The sequence below is a fragment of the Enhydra lutris genome, unplaced genomic scaffold (assembly GCF_002288905.1).
Source record: "Enhydra lutris kenyoni isolate GAN:26980312 unplaced genomic scaffold, ASM228890v2 scaffoldscaffold13, whole genome shotgun sequence".
NCBI lineage: Eukaryota > Metazoa > Chordata > Mammalia > Carnivora > Mustelidae > Enhydra > Enhydra lutris.
The window spans coordinates 55973701-55988738 of record NW_019154097.1 but is presented as its reverse complement, the minus strand read 5'-3'; the positions used below and the strand labels follow the sequence as shown (position 1 = coordinate 55988738).

The 15038-nt window shown below is 59.2% G+C and overlaps 1 protein-coding gene across 1 annotated transcript; it reads left to right on the top strand.

Annotated features, from left to right (window-relative positions):
• The first annotated feature begins 2739 nt into the window (after positions 1 to 2739).
• On the top strand, positions 2740 to 4074 carry LOC111145515 (forkhead box protein L1). The gene is made up of 3 exons (XM_022500405.1): positions 2740 to 2846; positions 3224 to 3392; positions 3682 to 4074. The coding sequence occupies exons 1-3, from the start codon at positions 2740 to 2742 to the stop codon at positions 4072 to 4074; spliced, it is 669 nt and encodes a 222-aa protein (XP_022356113.1).
• The last annotated feature ends 10964 nt before the right edge of the window (positions 4075 to 15038 follow it).

Genomic DNA, 15038 nt, shown 5'->3' with positions numbered 1-15038 from the left:
CAGCCATCCCGTTGAATGTGTCTACTGGCTTTACACAGAAGCAGGATTCCACCAGGGGCGTCACAAAGTGCATCACAGGGTTTGGGACCAAATGCCCACCCCAGCAAAGGAGCCCAGCTGCAGCTGGGAGGGAAGGTTGCCTCCTTATCATGCTGTTATGACATTCAGGGTTTTCCATTGGCCCCCAGAAGTGACACCTGGAGGAGGGCACAGTTTTCGGTAAGGAGAGCTCTTCATTGGAAGTGGTCTTGGGCTCTGATCATCACCACCAGTGGGGTGCAGGGCTCGGGATTATTGTCATCTGCTTCTCCATGGGCCAGTATGTGGCCTTTCCAAGGGAAGGGACCATTTTCAGGGGCTGGGCCAGCTCACATGATGTGTAAGGTGCTGAATGGGCCAGGAGGTGACCAAGGCCTGGAGGTGATAGCTCCCCTGAGAGGTGCATCTCTGGGCTACTCTAGCTCAGGGCTCCCTCCTCATGAGGTTCAGGGTTGGGTGGCCACCGGAGCCATTCGCCAAGGGGTGGAAGGTTGGAGTGAAGCCACCATGTGGTTTCCTGCTTGTCTATCATCTATGTGACAGAGGCTTCAAGGTCCTTCTTGTAGCCCGGTGCACAGGGTCCCCTGAAGCTGGCTGACCTCGCTGGCTGGGACAGGCCTCCAGCCCATCCTACCTGCTCCCACTACTTCTGCCTGACCATACAGCTCCTGGGGAGGCCAAGCCTCAGAACCCAGACTCTCCGAGAAGGCAGCTGGAGCTGGACAGAAAGATGTGGAGGGAAGGAGGAGGACATGAACAGGAGCTGGCAGAGAAAGCCCCTGTAGAGCCGAGGGGATGGGATTCCCTCTTCGGCACAGACGGCCTGTCTCCAATCTCATTCTCGAAGCCTGGCATCTGGGGTCTCCAAGCTGCAGGGTCATCTAATTAACCTTTTCATTTTGAGATAATCATAGATTCCATGCAGTTGTGAGAAATGAAACAGAGATCCCAGGAATGCTTTACCCAGTCCCCCCTTGGGGACATCTTGCAACACTCCAACGCAGGATCCCACGACCAAGACCTTGACCCTGACGCAGCACACGCAGAGCGTGGCAAGGCCACAAGGGCCCCTCGAGTTGCCCTATTACCACTGCAACCATCCCTCCTGCCCGGACCTTCTCCTCACCCTGGAAACTACTCCTCTGTTCTTCATTTTACCATTCTGTCTTTTTGAGAAGGTCCGTAAATGGCAGCATGTAGTAGGTAACCCTTTGAAGCTGGCTTTTGCTCTCAGTGGAAGTTCCGTCCAGGCTTCCAGAGTATCGGTGGGTGGTAGCTTTGCGTCGCTGAGGTATCCCTCCGCGTGGAGGGGACCGAAGCTTGCTCTGCCATTTCCCTGGGGAAGGGCGTCTGGGCAAGATCCGGTTTGGGGATGCCAGCCGAAAGGCGGCTATGTACACGTGTGTGCGGGTATCTGGTGACTTCACTTCTCCACTTCTCTGGGATAAATGGCCCAGAGGGCAGCTGCTGCTCAACACTCTGGCCACCTGTTTAGTTTTTAAAGAAGCCACCAGAATGTTTTCCATGGGGGCTGAACCGTGTTATGTTCCCACAGCCTAGCTCGTCTGATTTTGGCATCTGACAGAGGGGACAACACGGAGCTTCTGAATGTCTTTGAGCCCAGTGGGCTTCGGATTGTCAGCAGAAACTGGCCTCCCAGGTGGTGCTGGGGGAACCTGGAGGCACCGAGTCAGGCCTGCCCACCCTTCCCCGCCAGCGGCAATGGGCAGCATCAAGCTCTCGTGAGGCCAACTGGCTGGACAGAACAGAGCTCATTTCTGGCCTAAAGGTCGTGCTTTGAAAGCAGAATTTTCTGGCACTGGACCAGAGCGGGGTCAGAGGGAAAGGGTCCAGCATTTCCTCCAAAGCCCTGGGACCCAGCTGCACTGTCTCTCACTGCACAGAGGGGTGCCTCCTCCAGATCCCACGAGGGGCTCAGGAGCCTGCTCACTCAGGGAGCCCGCTCACTCAGGGAGCCCCTGAGTGTGAGGGGCACCGAGTTCTCTGTCCTGGGAGCACAATCAACGTTTCCAAACTCTCAGGCCTGGACCCTGCTGCTCCCGGGCAGGAGGTGGGGCTGAGCCTGTTGGTGGAGGAGGCCATAGTCCTGGCCCTGCCTGTGGCCTGGCAACCTTAGGGTCCACTCTGGGATCCAGGGCGCGGGAGAAGCTAGTGTCTCCCTGCGCGTCCGGGGCGCACGGACCCGCGAGTTCCGAGGAAACATCCGCCAGGACAGGGAGCCCAGGAGGAGCCCAAGCTCTGGCTCAGGGGCTGGGGGTGGGAGGGATACCCTCGGCTCTGCCTGGAAATCTGGGGCCCCGCGCACGGAGCGCGGCGACGCGCACCCGGGAGGGAGCGGGAGGCGGGGGTGGCGTCCCCGCCAGCCCGTCGGACCACCCAGAGCGGCATTCCCTCCTCCGGCGGTCAGAGGGTCACCAAGAGCCCCGCTCGGCTCCCCTCAGCCACTTTACTAGTGGCTGGGGCCTCCCCCGCGCTGGGATTGGATGCGAGAGAACGGGGTGGGCGCGGGCGGGGGGACCCCAGAAGCCCAGGTTCCCAGTTCGGGCTTAGAGCAGCCCGCAGTGCAGACGCTGCCGGCCGGCGCCAGGGAGAACCTCGCACCGACCTGGCGGGCTGGCGGGCGGCGCGGAGGCGGCGGCAACGGCAGCGGTGGCCCCCGCAGGCGCCGGGCGCGCCAAGATGTTTGACAGCTCGAAGTATCCCTACAATTGCTTCAATTACGATGCGGACGACTACCCAGCTGGCAGCTCCGACGAGGAGAAGCGACTCACGCGGCCCGCCTACAGGTGACCGCGGGGCGCGTGGTCAGAGCCTCCCCGCCAGCGACCCTCCTCCTCAAGGGCCAGCCTGGGATGGAGGGAGGGCTTGCTTCTCCGGGGGGCGGGGGTTGGGGTGGTGGGGGGATTCAGAGGAGGAGACACGTTCCCTCAGCAAAGTCCCAGGTGTGAAGATGAGCTTCCTGGGTCCGAGCAGAAACGGGAGCGGGGGCCTCCAGGGTTCACGCTCCCCTGCAGCCCCTTCCTGTCTGCACCTTCCACACACCACCGAGCCCTGGGGGTGGAGGAGCCCTGCGCTCCTAGAGTGGCCCCTGGCTGGAGGGGATTCCAGATTCCGGGGCGTCCCCTCCTCCGCCCCGCATGGCCCCATATGCCCCTATTTGCAGCTACATCGCGCTGATCGCCATGGCCATTCAGCAGAGCCCCTCGGGCAGGGTCACTCTGTCCGGTATCTACGACTTCATCATGCGCAAGTTCCCCTACTACCGAGCCAACCAGCGCGCCTGGCAGAACTCCATCCGCCACAACCTGTCCCTGAACAGCTGTTTTGTCAAGGTGAGCCCTGGCCCCAGCCCTCCACCCTGCTCCCGGGAAAGGCCCCTGAGTGTCCCGGGCTTGAGAGCTCCGGGACCAAGGCATCCCTGATTCGGGGTAGGGGCAGGTTTTGCAGCAATAGCTGCTGGAAAGTTCGTTTTCGGCAAATCGGAGTGCCTCCAATTTGCTCCATGACCAACGCCATGCACCGCAAGGACAGGGACCTCTCCAGCGCTTGCCTAGAGGCGGAGAGGGGTGGGCGGCGCGCACCAGGGGCCAGACCCTCGTGGAGCCCCTCCCTCTCCCGCAGGTGCCCCGAACAGAGGGCCACGAGAAGGGAAAGGGCAACTACTGGACGTTCGCGGGTGGCTGCGAGTCGCTGCTGGACCTCTTCGAGAACGGCAACTACAGGCGGAGACGCCGTCGCCGGGGCCCCAAGCGCGAGGGGGCGGGGGAGGCGCGCACAGGGGCCGCGGAGGGGCCTCCGGGTCCGCCTGAGCCGGCCCCCCACCGCCAGCCCCCGGCCCCCACCAGTCCCGCTGCCTTGGGGAAGGAGGAGCCCAGGGGCATCAAGTTCAGCATTGACTACATCCTGTCCTCACCGGACCCTTTTCCGGGGCTCAAATGTCCCTGCGGCCCCCAGGAGGGCAGAAAACCCCAGCCGGGGACCCAGCAAATGAACCTCCACCTTTGGACAGCATGAGGCAGGGCTGGCACCCAGGCAGCCTGGAGTCTTCCAGGGGATTTCAGCCCCCGCTCAAGCCAAGAAGCAAGGTTTTGCCATATCCTAGTAACTTCCACAGACTCCTCCTGCTCCAGGCTGAAAAACAGCCTGGGCTGCAGAGATGGGAGGTCAGTCTTCTGGCTTCATCGCTCCAAGTCCCCTTTGCAAGAAGACCCATGGGGTCCTGCCTGACCGAAGCGTTTGCTCTAGATTCACTGAATAACCCTCCTCTGAGGACTAGGAACATGGGTTCAGGGCCACGTCCGCTTAGATCCAAGGCAGCATTTCACCCCTCCATCATCTGAGAATTTGCTGCATAGACAGCCACGCCCGGGAAGGAGCCAGGGTGTCAGTATTCAGCTGGCGAAGCAGGTGGGCATCCTCCCTTGAGCTAAAAGGGCTAAAAGAGAAGTCGGGTATCAGCTGAACCCGTGGATGTCGCCCCAAAGTTTTTGACTGTGGCCCTGTTACAGATGATGGGCTCAAAAGTGTAAGTGCATCTTGTGCTGTGGCAGAATATTCCGTTCGATTTGATTCGATTGCTTGAGAAATCCTGTGTACTTATTTATAGAGGAAAGAAGGCAGGAAGAAGGGAGGAGCGAGAGGGAGGAGGGACAGGTCCAAATTTGGGACAACACAGGGCAAAGCACACTTTTCTTGGTCCCTCTGAGCCAGACACACGCTTCCATTGGGGCAGCTGGCTTCCCGGGGAAGCAGACATTCCGTAACAGCGGCTGATAGATCCCCGCTACCCGGAGAGGTGTGCAATTAGGGAGTGTGCAATCACCAGTGTTAGAGGTGGGTGCACTCCATTTGAAATGTAAATGATTTAATTACTGCGCGGAGACGGGCATTTTAAAAAACACCATTATGCACAGTGAAACTATTTGACCAACCTCATCATTTTTCACCAGCCCATTTTTGCGGCGTTAATTGTTTTCCATGACTTAATTTGAACATTAGTATGGATTACACCTAATCTGATCCACTAGGTGACAATGATTGGCTAATTTTATAAACAACAAAAACACACCCGAGGAGGCTGACTGTCTCGACCGGGAATTACACAGTCGTGCTTTCTCGGACTCTGAAAAACCCAGGCCGGTAAAGGAAGGCGGGCAGGAGGTAGAGACAGAGCCTTCCAAGAGACTTGCTTAGACTGGCTCGCTTCTGATTTGGACAACCTGACCTTTCCTTAAACTGCCACCCTGGAGAGGCTCCCCGGGTTGATGTAATCGTTTTGAGAAGAGGGGAGAAGGCTGTTACTTAGCGATGTGGTGAAACGCCTGATCCCCGAGTCCAGAGAGGAATCCTGGTGGTGGTGTGCCCACGGCCTGCCCGCCAGCGCTCTCTTGGTCTGGGCCAGGCCCTGCCAATGGGGCAACCTGTCGGCCTCATGTGGGGAGGCAAGCCCTGCCTCTAACAGACCTCTGGAAAGCAGGACTAAGTCTGCAACAAAGAGGACATCTCTCCTTCGCAAATGCCGGCCACCAGAACATTTTACTGGGAAAGCGCCCGACCCCAGTGGGCCCTCACCAACCGCTAAGCCTGGGGCTGAGCCCCAGACAGGGTCTGTCTCCATGGCTGCAACACCAGCCCTGGTGAACGGCTGCATTACTTATCATCCCCATTTTACAGACGCAGACCTGCATGCAGGTGGACCCAGGCCCATGACCCAGGCATGTGGCTTTGGGGCTGGGCTGCTAACATGCCCTTCAAGCCGTGGTTCATGCAAACTCCAAGTGTCCGTGTGCATGTATGTGCATGTGTGTGTCGTAGCTGTGATACCTGCGCGCATCCCCGTTATTTACATCCCTTTGCCAGTTGTGCTGAAAGCATTGTTTTAAATGATAGTAAATAAGACATAGGTGGTACAATGCAGGTTGTACTTAAGTAGATGGCACACAGAGTTGCTGGAGATCTATTTTTCTGCTACCCATCATGCAAATATAATTTGCATTTTATCTTTTGGGTTCTGGCCGTGTTCCTGCGTTGTGTTCCAGTGAGCAAAGCCTGATGGAACAGAAAGTTCCGTGTCGTAAAGAGGGCGGTTTTGGAAGCCCCGGCCTTAGAGGGCGAGAGGGGGCCTGGCGACCAGCACATCCTCCCTGGGTACAGGGTCCGGGCCAGGTGACCACTGGCTGCTGGGGAGCGAAGGGGTGCCAGGCAGGCGAACTCTGGGTACTCGGAGGTCTAACATTTGCTTTGCAAAGGATATCAATCATGTTTGTAAAAGCAAAGGGACATTTTCAATTTGCTAGCGTGTGATAGCCCACGACTCAGGCAGGTCTTCTAGTCTTTTGAGTGAGTGGCATTTCATACCAAACAACATTGCAGGGGTGAGGGCCGGCTCTGACCTATTCAAATACCAGCAGCATGCAGACTCGCCCGGCACACGTCTAATTAAATACTTTATGCCTCTCTTGCAAATCCGCTGATTGATCACCGATACGTACATTACCCACGCATTACCCCCGAGCAGATGTCTGCCACATGGTTACGGATCACCGCGTTTCCATTAACAAAGCTGGGAGGCGCTGCTGTGCGGGACTTAGGGGAGGCTCATGCAAACCGCCATCGTGCAGAGCGAAGTTGCCTGCGCCCAGGCTGAGCCATTCCTCACCCAGAATCCGAGGGAGGGTGCCCTCTTCACAGCAGCTGGCCGGGCCTGGGCGCTCCGCCCCAGCAAGAGACCCGTGATGACCACATTTGGGTAGGTGGGAGACAGCCCTGGGATGGGAGCACGAGCAGGTCTATGGGTGCAAAGCAGCCCTGGACAGTGCCCTCCCCTCCGCATGTCCGACCTCAGGGTCTGGCATCACCGTGTGTCCCCACAGAGGCCTCCCTCAGCCAACAGTGTCCTCCCTATCAAGCCACCCTTTGGCCCCTGGTCTGCCCCTGGGGAAGCAGAGAAAAAGCCTCCCTTCTCTTCAAATGTCCTCCCTCCTTGACTGAGTGGTTCTGGGGCTCTGTGTTCATTCATTCAACAAACATCTATGAGCCCTGTGCAGGTGCTGTGGGGCAATCATGGACCAGCCTGTGTCCCCCCAGCATGCCTAGAGTGCTCACACCTCAGGGGGCCAGGAAGGAAGCCTGTGCCCAGCAAGCCAAGAGAGCAGGTGGCTTGGGGGGCAACCACCAGCTCAGACAGGGTGGCTGGACAGGGCCCTCCGGGGGCCACCTTCAAGCTGAGGCCCTAAGGACAGGCAGGTGCCCACGTGCCAAGAGGAAAGGGCATTCTGGGTGGGGGGGGTGGTAAGCTGAGCCTCTGAGGGGGGAAGGAGTTGGGGTGGTGTCTTGCAGAAGGCCACTGAGGCTGGAGGAAGGCACAGGGAGGGGAAACACTCTCCCAGTTCCCAAGTCCATGACAAACACCATGTCTTTAGCCTTTGAGGTTTGAAGTGCATCTTCTGCATTTGCCTCAGTTTGTCACCATCCTTTCTGACACATGGAACTCCTATAGGACAATCACCTCCCGGGTTCTGGGCACTTCACCTTGGTTAATGTGGCCTCCATGCTGGACGCTGCATGTCTCCTACTCTTGTCCTCAAGCCCCTCTTCCTGAACCATCCCATCCTGTGCTCATGAAACCAAGACACAGGTCCTGGCTGGGTGGGTGATGCCAGAGAGAACAGTGCGCAAAGTTGAGAGGGGTCTTCTAGAGCTCCTCTTGGCACCAGGCCTCCTTGGCATCTTCTAAGCCTCAGTTAGCTGCCCCAGATTGACCTCAGAGGTTCTTGGGCCCATGGTCCCGGCCTCCCAGGCAGGGCGGGGAGCAGCCCTAGGCTGGGAGCCTTGCAGGTGCGTGTCCTTGGACAGGCCATCTGCCCACCTGGGCCCCAGGTTCTTCATCTGTAGGATGGGCCCCACACAGAACCCCCAGGGACTTAGCTGAGGCAGACTGCGTCTCCCCTCTCATGTCTGCCACCTGCCCCCAATTCTCTGCTCAGCCCATGCCCAGCAAGGGAGGCAGGGAAGGGCCTGGCTTGCTGGGCTATGACAGGCCTCACGGAAACCAGCTCCCCCAAGCTGAGCAAGTCCTCAGAGCACCTTCCTTTCCTGAAGCAGCCCCCAGGGCCCCTGCTCCTTCTCTGGGGTCTCACATCTGCCCTGGGCACTGCCAGCTTCCTGTCTCCCCACCAGGCAGGCTGGGATGGGGCCATCTGCAGCCTCCAGGGTGGGAAGGATACTGTGGGGGGGGCTCTCCTTCTCCCCCATGTACAGCTTCCTCAGCATATCTATTCTGGTTCTGAGGATCCTCAGGTCACAGGGGTCCAACCGCACCAGTCAACAGTCTGTCTAGAGGGTCCCAGGGTCATTGGCCTGGCAGCAGCGTGACACAGGGGGTCCCTCTGGGAGGTGCAAGAGGGCAGGGCCGGGGCTCCCCACACTCCCTGGGCACCTGCCTCCACCTGCCTCTTCTCGGGGCACTTCAGCTCCATGCCCTGGACAAGAGGCTACTATAGTGACAGCCAAGGACACGGACACACACCCCAGCACCTGCTGCACACCATGTCGGCTGAGGGCTGGTATGGGGGTTACACACAGATCCATTCCACAGGGGAGGAGACTGAGGCTCTGAGAGGCCGCCCAGAGCTCATGGGAGCAGAGGCAGGTCCTTGGTCCATCCTGTCCCCCCAGGGGCCAGGACACCAGGCTGAAGGTGGAGGGACACCTTCTCGGCTGGAGGTCGAATGGAACTGGGCCGCCGAGGGGCCCAGGCTATCTGTCGCCTGGAACCTGACTTTGCATTCAGCCAAATTAGCAACCCATAAACATTTGCAACAATGAATGTTTCGTCCCGTTAAAAATACCCAGTCCGTCTAGTGCAGGCAAGCCGGGCGCCTGCCGTCCCAGAGAAATGGGCTCCTGGAAGGAAAGGTGCTGCCTGTCAGGCCTCACGGCAGTCGACTACAAGCTCCCAGCCCCTGCACTCCTGTGGGGCCGCGTCTCCCCAGCTTTAGGCCACGTCCGACCCCATCCACGTCGACGCAAGCTCGCTCAACTGTGACAGCGGAATTAGATTTATAATGAAGCACGGTCACGCAGTCACCCCGGTTCTGAAGGAAAGGAGATTGAGGGGGAACGTGGGAACCGATGAAACTTCACTGGGCACTGAGTCACTGCAGGAAGGCCACCACCTTACACCTCACCCCTGCACCTCCCAGCGGCCGCCGTGAGGTCTGTCATGCTCCAACAACCGTCGTGCATCCCCACATGCCCCACCCACACCTGCTGGTCCCTGGGTCCCCGTGAGCCCAGGACACACCTGAATCACCCACCATCACTCCTCAGTCGCTCGACTTCTGGCTTTGACAGACACCATGGTGTCTGTACCAAGTGTGGAGCCAGAGGAAGAGAGTTAAACCAGCTCTCTCTGGATCTAGTTGTAGACAGCGTGTCACACACATTCCTGACTTGAGCTGTGTCACCGCCCCCATTCCACCGGGGCTGCCCTGTGTGTTGGAGCCTCGTGCTGCGCTCAGCGAACATGGATGACCTTAGAGCCGGGGCCCCTGGTGGCTCCTGGTCTAGACCCCCTTCTTAAGGACCACGGATGCCATTGGCCACCAGGGGCAGGAACCCTGCAGGACAGAGAGCAGGGAGTTCTGTTCCCCAGTGAGGAGGCAGGTGGCAGGGCCATGCCCGTGCTGAACCCAGCGGGCCACAGAGCCCGGGCATCGGTGCCCCGCCCCCGCTGCCTCCCCTGGTGACACAGGTGCAGGGCTCCTGCGCAGAGGGGGTGCCAGGAAGTCCAGGAGAAGCCACTTTGTCTCTGTTGGGCAAGCAGGTGCAATGATACAAGAGCCAGAGCCACTGAGACCTAGGGAGGTCTGCTCAAGGGAAATTCTGGTACTGGGTGAGGGTGGGGACCCACGCGTGGCCTGGCCTCCTGTGCATCTCCACACCTGAGGGAGATTCACCCATCAGATGTGCCCGTGCCAGATCCTGTGGAAGGAGGGGAGCTTCCCTCGGTGGCCTCTGACAGTCACCATCTTAGCATCCTCAGAGGGGTGGGCAGAGGACACCTCTGGCCTGATAAAGGGGGACCCTGAGCTCAGAGAGAGGTCACAGCTTGGAGCAGCCATGGCCACGTGTAAATCTGGGGCCTCAGATTCCCATCCCAGCCGTTCACAGATGGAAGGAGCAGAGAGGGCCATCGCGCATGCATGTACTCACACAGGCACCCTCTCACAGACAGATGCACGCTCATGGGCACTGGCACACGTGCACACTCATGGGCAAACAGGCACACTCTCACGGACACATGCACACTCACAGGCACTTGCACACATGCACACAGCATGTGAAATGCACACTCTCACATCGTTCATCTCCAGGCTCAGCCAGGAAACAGGAGTCTCACTGGGCGCTGCTGGCTGGACCTACTGGCCGCTGGCATGCCGTGGCAAGTGTCACACCCTCTCCCACAATGCCTTTTCCATCTTCATGACCTCATAAAAACCTATTTGGCTTTCAAATCATGGTGCAAAATTCCCACCTCTGTCCAGGCTCCCAGCGCCCATGGGCAGACATGGCTATCTGGTCCAGGCTCAGTTGGTGGCCATGGAACAATCAGCATCTAATGGGGGCACAGAGGGGGGAGCTGGGCCTTGGACAGACACGCCGGGACTGCATGGCTCAGAGAGGGTCGTGTGGGCTCCCAGGGTCCCTGGCATCGCCCACCCCAGAGAGGCAGGGACATGATGGAGCAGAGGAGGCAGGAGCTCCCAGCCCACACTGCTCCTGGCCCCGCCCCCCCACCCCATGTTACTCTGACTTCTGGCAATCCCACATCCTGCAGGCACCCTGGTCAGCGCATCTTGGACATGTCCTTGTCTCCGGGGAAGTCTTGGGCCCACGGAGCAAGACGTTCCAGACATGGAGACAAGCAAGCCCCACGTGTCTGCAGTTTCTGAAAAGCTGGCAACGATTTTTCCCCACTGTTTTCTGTTTAGAATCACTGACTTGGCTGGATGTTGTCCAGGAACCTGGCCAGAGTGTCTCACATCAGCCCAGAGAAGCAGACAGGCAGACCTCCAGCTCCCCAGGCACAAAGGGCAGCCATTGCCCCCCTGTAGGTGGTAGTCTGGGCTGGGCTGGGGGTCTGAGCCAGGCCCAGCCTAAGGAGCCCAGTGCCCCAAACATGGGATGTGGACACGTCCAGCACTGACTGGGCTCCTGAGGATGCCCGCCCTCCACCTCCTGCCGCCCCCATCAGGGTCAGCACACAGGGATCCCACAGTCCAGTCCTAGAGCCAAGGGACCCTCCCAGGCACTATCCACAGCACTAGAAGCAAAAAAATGATGGAGCGGGGGATGGATCCCCATTCCACAGATGAGAGATGGAAGCCAAGAGAAGAGATGGGCCTCCATGGCTCTGTGTCCCCCATCAACAGCCCTCGGAGGGTCTCACATCACAGTCAATGAGACAAGGGTTGGCTGGACGTGTCTGTGGGTTTAGGCGATGCTTCTGGGCTACCCTGGGTTGGAGCCTTCACATCCTGTGTTGGTTCTTTCTGGGTCTTGCCTCTGGAGCTTTTCCCCAATACCTGGGCTTCAGTAAGAGGAGCAGACCGAGGGGCACGGGACCTTCCCCCACTGAAGCCAGCATAAGGACAACCAGAGGAGCCCCCACCCTCAATGGAATAGTGTCTGTTCTGCCCAGGGAATCAAATGGGATCAGTGGCTGCAGCTGTCCCCACCCAACTGTTCCCTTGGGGACAGACCCTCCCACCCAGGGCCACCTGGCATACCCCTCATCCTTGAAAGGGTTCAAATCTCCCCAGTCAGATTACTCCTTGCCCTTGGCCACAGACACTGGGGCAGGGAGGGTCATGTGACCCCCAAACAACTGAATAAACCCCAACCCCAGGGTCTCCACTGGAACAGGGGGAAAAGAGCACTCTCGGGCTTGTGGAATGGAAATCTGGGACTGTAGGTGGCCATCTTGCTTCTGCCTAAGAAAAGCCTGTTGGAGAATAAATAGCACAGCCAGACATAGACCCAAAAGGTGGGGAGAGACAGATTTTTGAAAGCACAATAACACCTAGATCCAGCCATGCCTGAAGCCATTCCTTTCCAGTTATCTATGCCGGTACTACTCCACTGAGCTCAAGGCAGTATGACTTACGGTTCTAAGACTCCCAACTGAAAGAACCTTGTTTATACAAAAGTGTTTCAGCATTTGTTCTACAATGGAGGATAAATGCTTTCACCCAAGAAATATATCCCTAATGGTGGAATCATGACCAGTAAAACCGACATAACAGCTTAAAGGCCCCCTGCTCAAGCACAATGTGGAAACCTGGTCCACAAGTTTAGATCTGGTCTGAACCCCCTAGGAAAAAAATGCAGGGTCTTTTACAAGTCCTGAGTTGACACAGCTGAGGAGGATGCTGGAATCTGTATTCTATTTTTTTTTTAAAGATTTTATTTATTTATTTGACAGAGAAAGACACAACGAGAGAGGGAACAGAAGCAGAGGGAGTGGGAGAGGGAGAAGAAGGCTTCCCACTGAGCAGGGAGCCTGATGCAGGGCTCGATCCCAGGACCCTGGGATCATGACCTGAGCCGAAGGCAGAAGCTTAAGGACTGAGCCCCCCCCCAGGCACCCCTGGAATCCGCATTCTCATACACCTTCTGATGCATCAGAGTTTGGGAACTATAGTGTGGGTCTCTCTGCCGCTAGGGCAGTTTCGAGAGGGCACACAGGCAGGTAGTCAAGGCCCCCGTGTGGCCCACCCCAGGCTGGGGGCTTGGTCTGCAGACTCCCAACTCCAGGGAGAGGCCCAAACAACGCTCCCACACCTTCTGTCCCAGAGGGGGCAGGACAGAACCCTGCTGCTGAGGTCAGGACCATATGGACCCCAGCAGCCAGCTGGGAGGGGCAGGGCCAGAATGGGGGGCCAGTGGCTCAGAACCAGCCCAGCAGGGGCGTGCTGGACAGGCACAGCCGGGGGGGGGGGGGGGGGGGGGGGGGGGGGGGGGGGGGGGGGGGGGTGGGGGGGGGGGGGGGGGGGGGGGGGGGGGGGGCGGGGGGGGGGGGGGGGGGGGGGGGGGGGGGGGGGGGGGGGGGGGGGGGCAGGGAACTGGGCACTGCGTCCTGTGTGTCCCCACACATTGGCAGCTCTCCACCCTCAGGGCTGGGTATGGAGACACCCAGCTCAGCCTCCTGCCCCTCCAGCCCCATGTCTGAGCTGAGACAATCCTGACTCTCTGGTGCTCTTGAATTCGCACTCCCTGCCTACACTCCCCGCCCCCTGGGTGCCCTCTGAGTCACTTGCTGCACCGAGTCTGGCTCAGGCCACCTATGCAAGACCAGCTGCAGACCCCCTGGCTGGCGGTGGCACCTGTTTGGGTCCAGACCTTGTGGGAACGTCTCTTCCCTGGGCAGGTGGTGGCTGGGGTCTCGCCAAGGGTTCCCGCCGTGAGCCCGCTCAGGGAGCCCCCAAGCCCTGAGAAGCTCCCGGAGGAGCCACCGCCACGCAGCAGGGGAAAGCAATCAGTGCAACCGTGGCTGGATGGAAAGGTTAGTACATAAATCAAGGGAAATGTCAAGTGCCGTTTTACACTGATTGAGATGTAATTTGGGGCGGGGCAACGCCGGTCGCTTGCACTCAGGGAACCGGGAAGGAATCATGTCCATAATCACGCGGAGACGGACGGCCCCTCACCCTGGAGGAGGCTCTGCAGCCTCCCCAGACAGAACAAGTGTGGCCCGCACGGGTCCTCTGTCCGTGGAATTGACCAGAACCCAGGACGTGTCACACACATGGGCCAGGCCGCGAGAATTTCCAAATGCCCCGAGATAGCACACATCCTGGAATCATCCATCAGGGGCCAGTGATACGAGGCTCAGCCCTGGGCCTCTGATGGCCAGACCCGGGCCCCCAGTGGCCAGATCCGGTCCAAAGACATAAGGCTCAGCCCCAGGCCCCCGACGGCCGGAACTGGGCCATGGACACGAGGCTCAGCCCTGGGCCTCCAATGGGAAGACCAAGCCCCAGATGGCCAGACCTGGGCCCCCGACGGCCAGACCTGGGCCAGGGACGTGAGGCTCAGCCCTGGGCCTCTTATGGACAGACCAGGGCCGCAGAAGACCAGAAGAGGGCCCTCGATGGCCAGAACTGGGCCAGGGACACAAGGCTCAGCCCCTGGCCTCTGACAGGCAGACCCAGATCCCCGATGGCCAGAACTGGGCCTCTGACAGCCAGAACCCTGCCAGGGACACAAGGTTCAGCCCCAGACCTCGAAAGGCCTGACCCAGGCTCAGTCACACACGTGGGCCAGTCACACACATGGGCCAGGCCGTGAGAATTTCCAAATGCCCCAAGATAGCACACATCCTGGAATCATCCATGAGGGGCCAAGGACACGAGCCTCAGCCCCGGGCCTCCAACAGCCAGATCCGGGCCCCTAACAGAATCAGGCCCAGGGCCACAAAGCTCAGCCCTGGACCTCCGACGGCTAGAATGAGGCCCCTGATGGCCACAACCAGGCCAGGGACAGGAAGATCAGCCCCCGGCTTCCAATGTCCAGACCCGGGCCCCCGATGGCTAGAACTGGGCCTCTGATAGTCAGAACCAGGCCTGGGACATGAGGTTCAGCCCCGGGCCCCCAATGGCCAGAACTGGGCCAGGGACATAAGGCTCAGCCCCCGGCCTCCAACGGCCAGACCCGGACCCCCAGTGGCCAGAACTGGGCCTCTGACAGCCAGAACCGGGCCAGGGACACGAGGTTCAGCCCTGGGGCCTCCAAAGGCCAGACCCAGGCTAAGTCATACACGTGGGCCAGGCCATGAGAACTATCCAAATGTCCTGAAATAACACACATCCTAGAATCATCCATGAGGGGCCAGGGACACAAGGCTCACTCCCCAGCCTACAACAGCCAGAACCCGGGCCAGGGCCCGAATGGCCTGTGAAGGGTGATGTCATGCA

Excerpts from the sequence above, each read along its gene's own strand:
- LOC111145515 (XM_022500405.1), top strand. The coding sequence starts at position 2,740 with ATGTTTGACAGCTCGAAGTATCCCTACAATTGCTTCAATTACGATGCG. Across the intron at positions 2,847-3,223 it reads CTCACGCGGCCCGCCTACAG|CTACATCGCGCTGATCGCCA; the intron begins GTGACCGCGGGG and ends CCCTATTTGCAG. Across the intron at positions 3,393-3,681 it reads TGAACAGCTGTTTTGTCAAG|GTGCCCCGAACAGAGGGCCA; the intron begins GTGAGCCCTGGC and ends CCTCTCCCGCAG.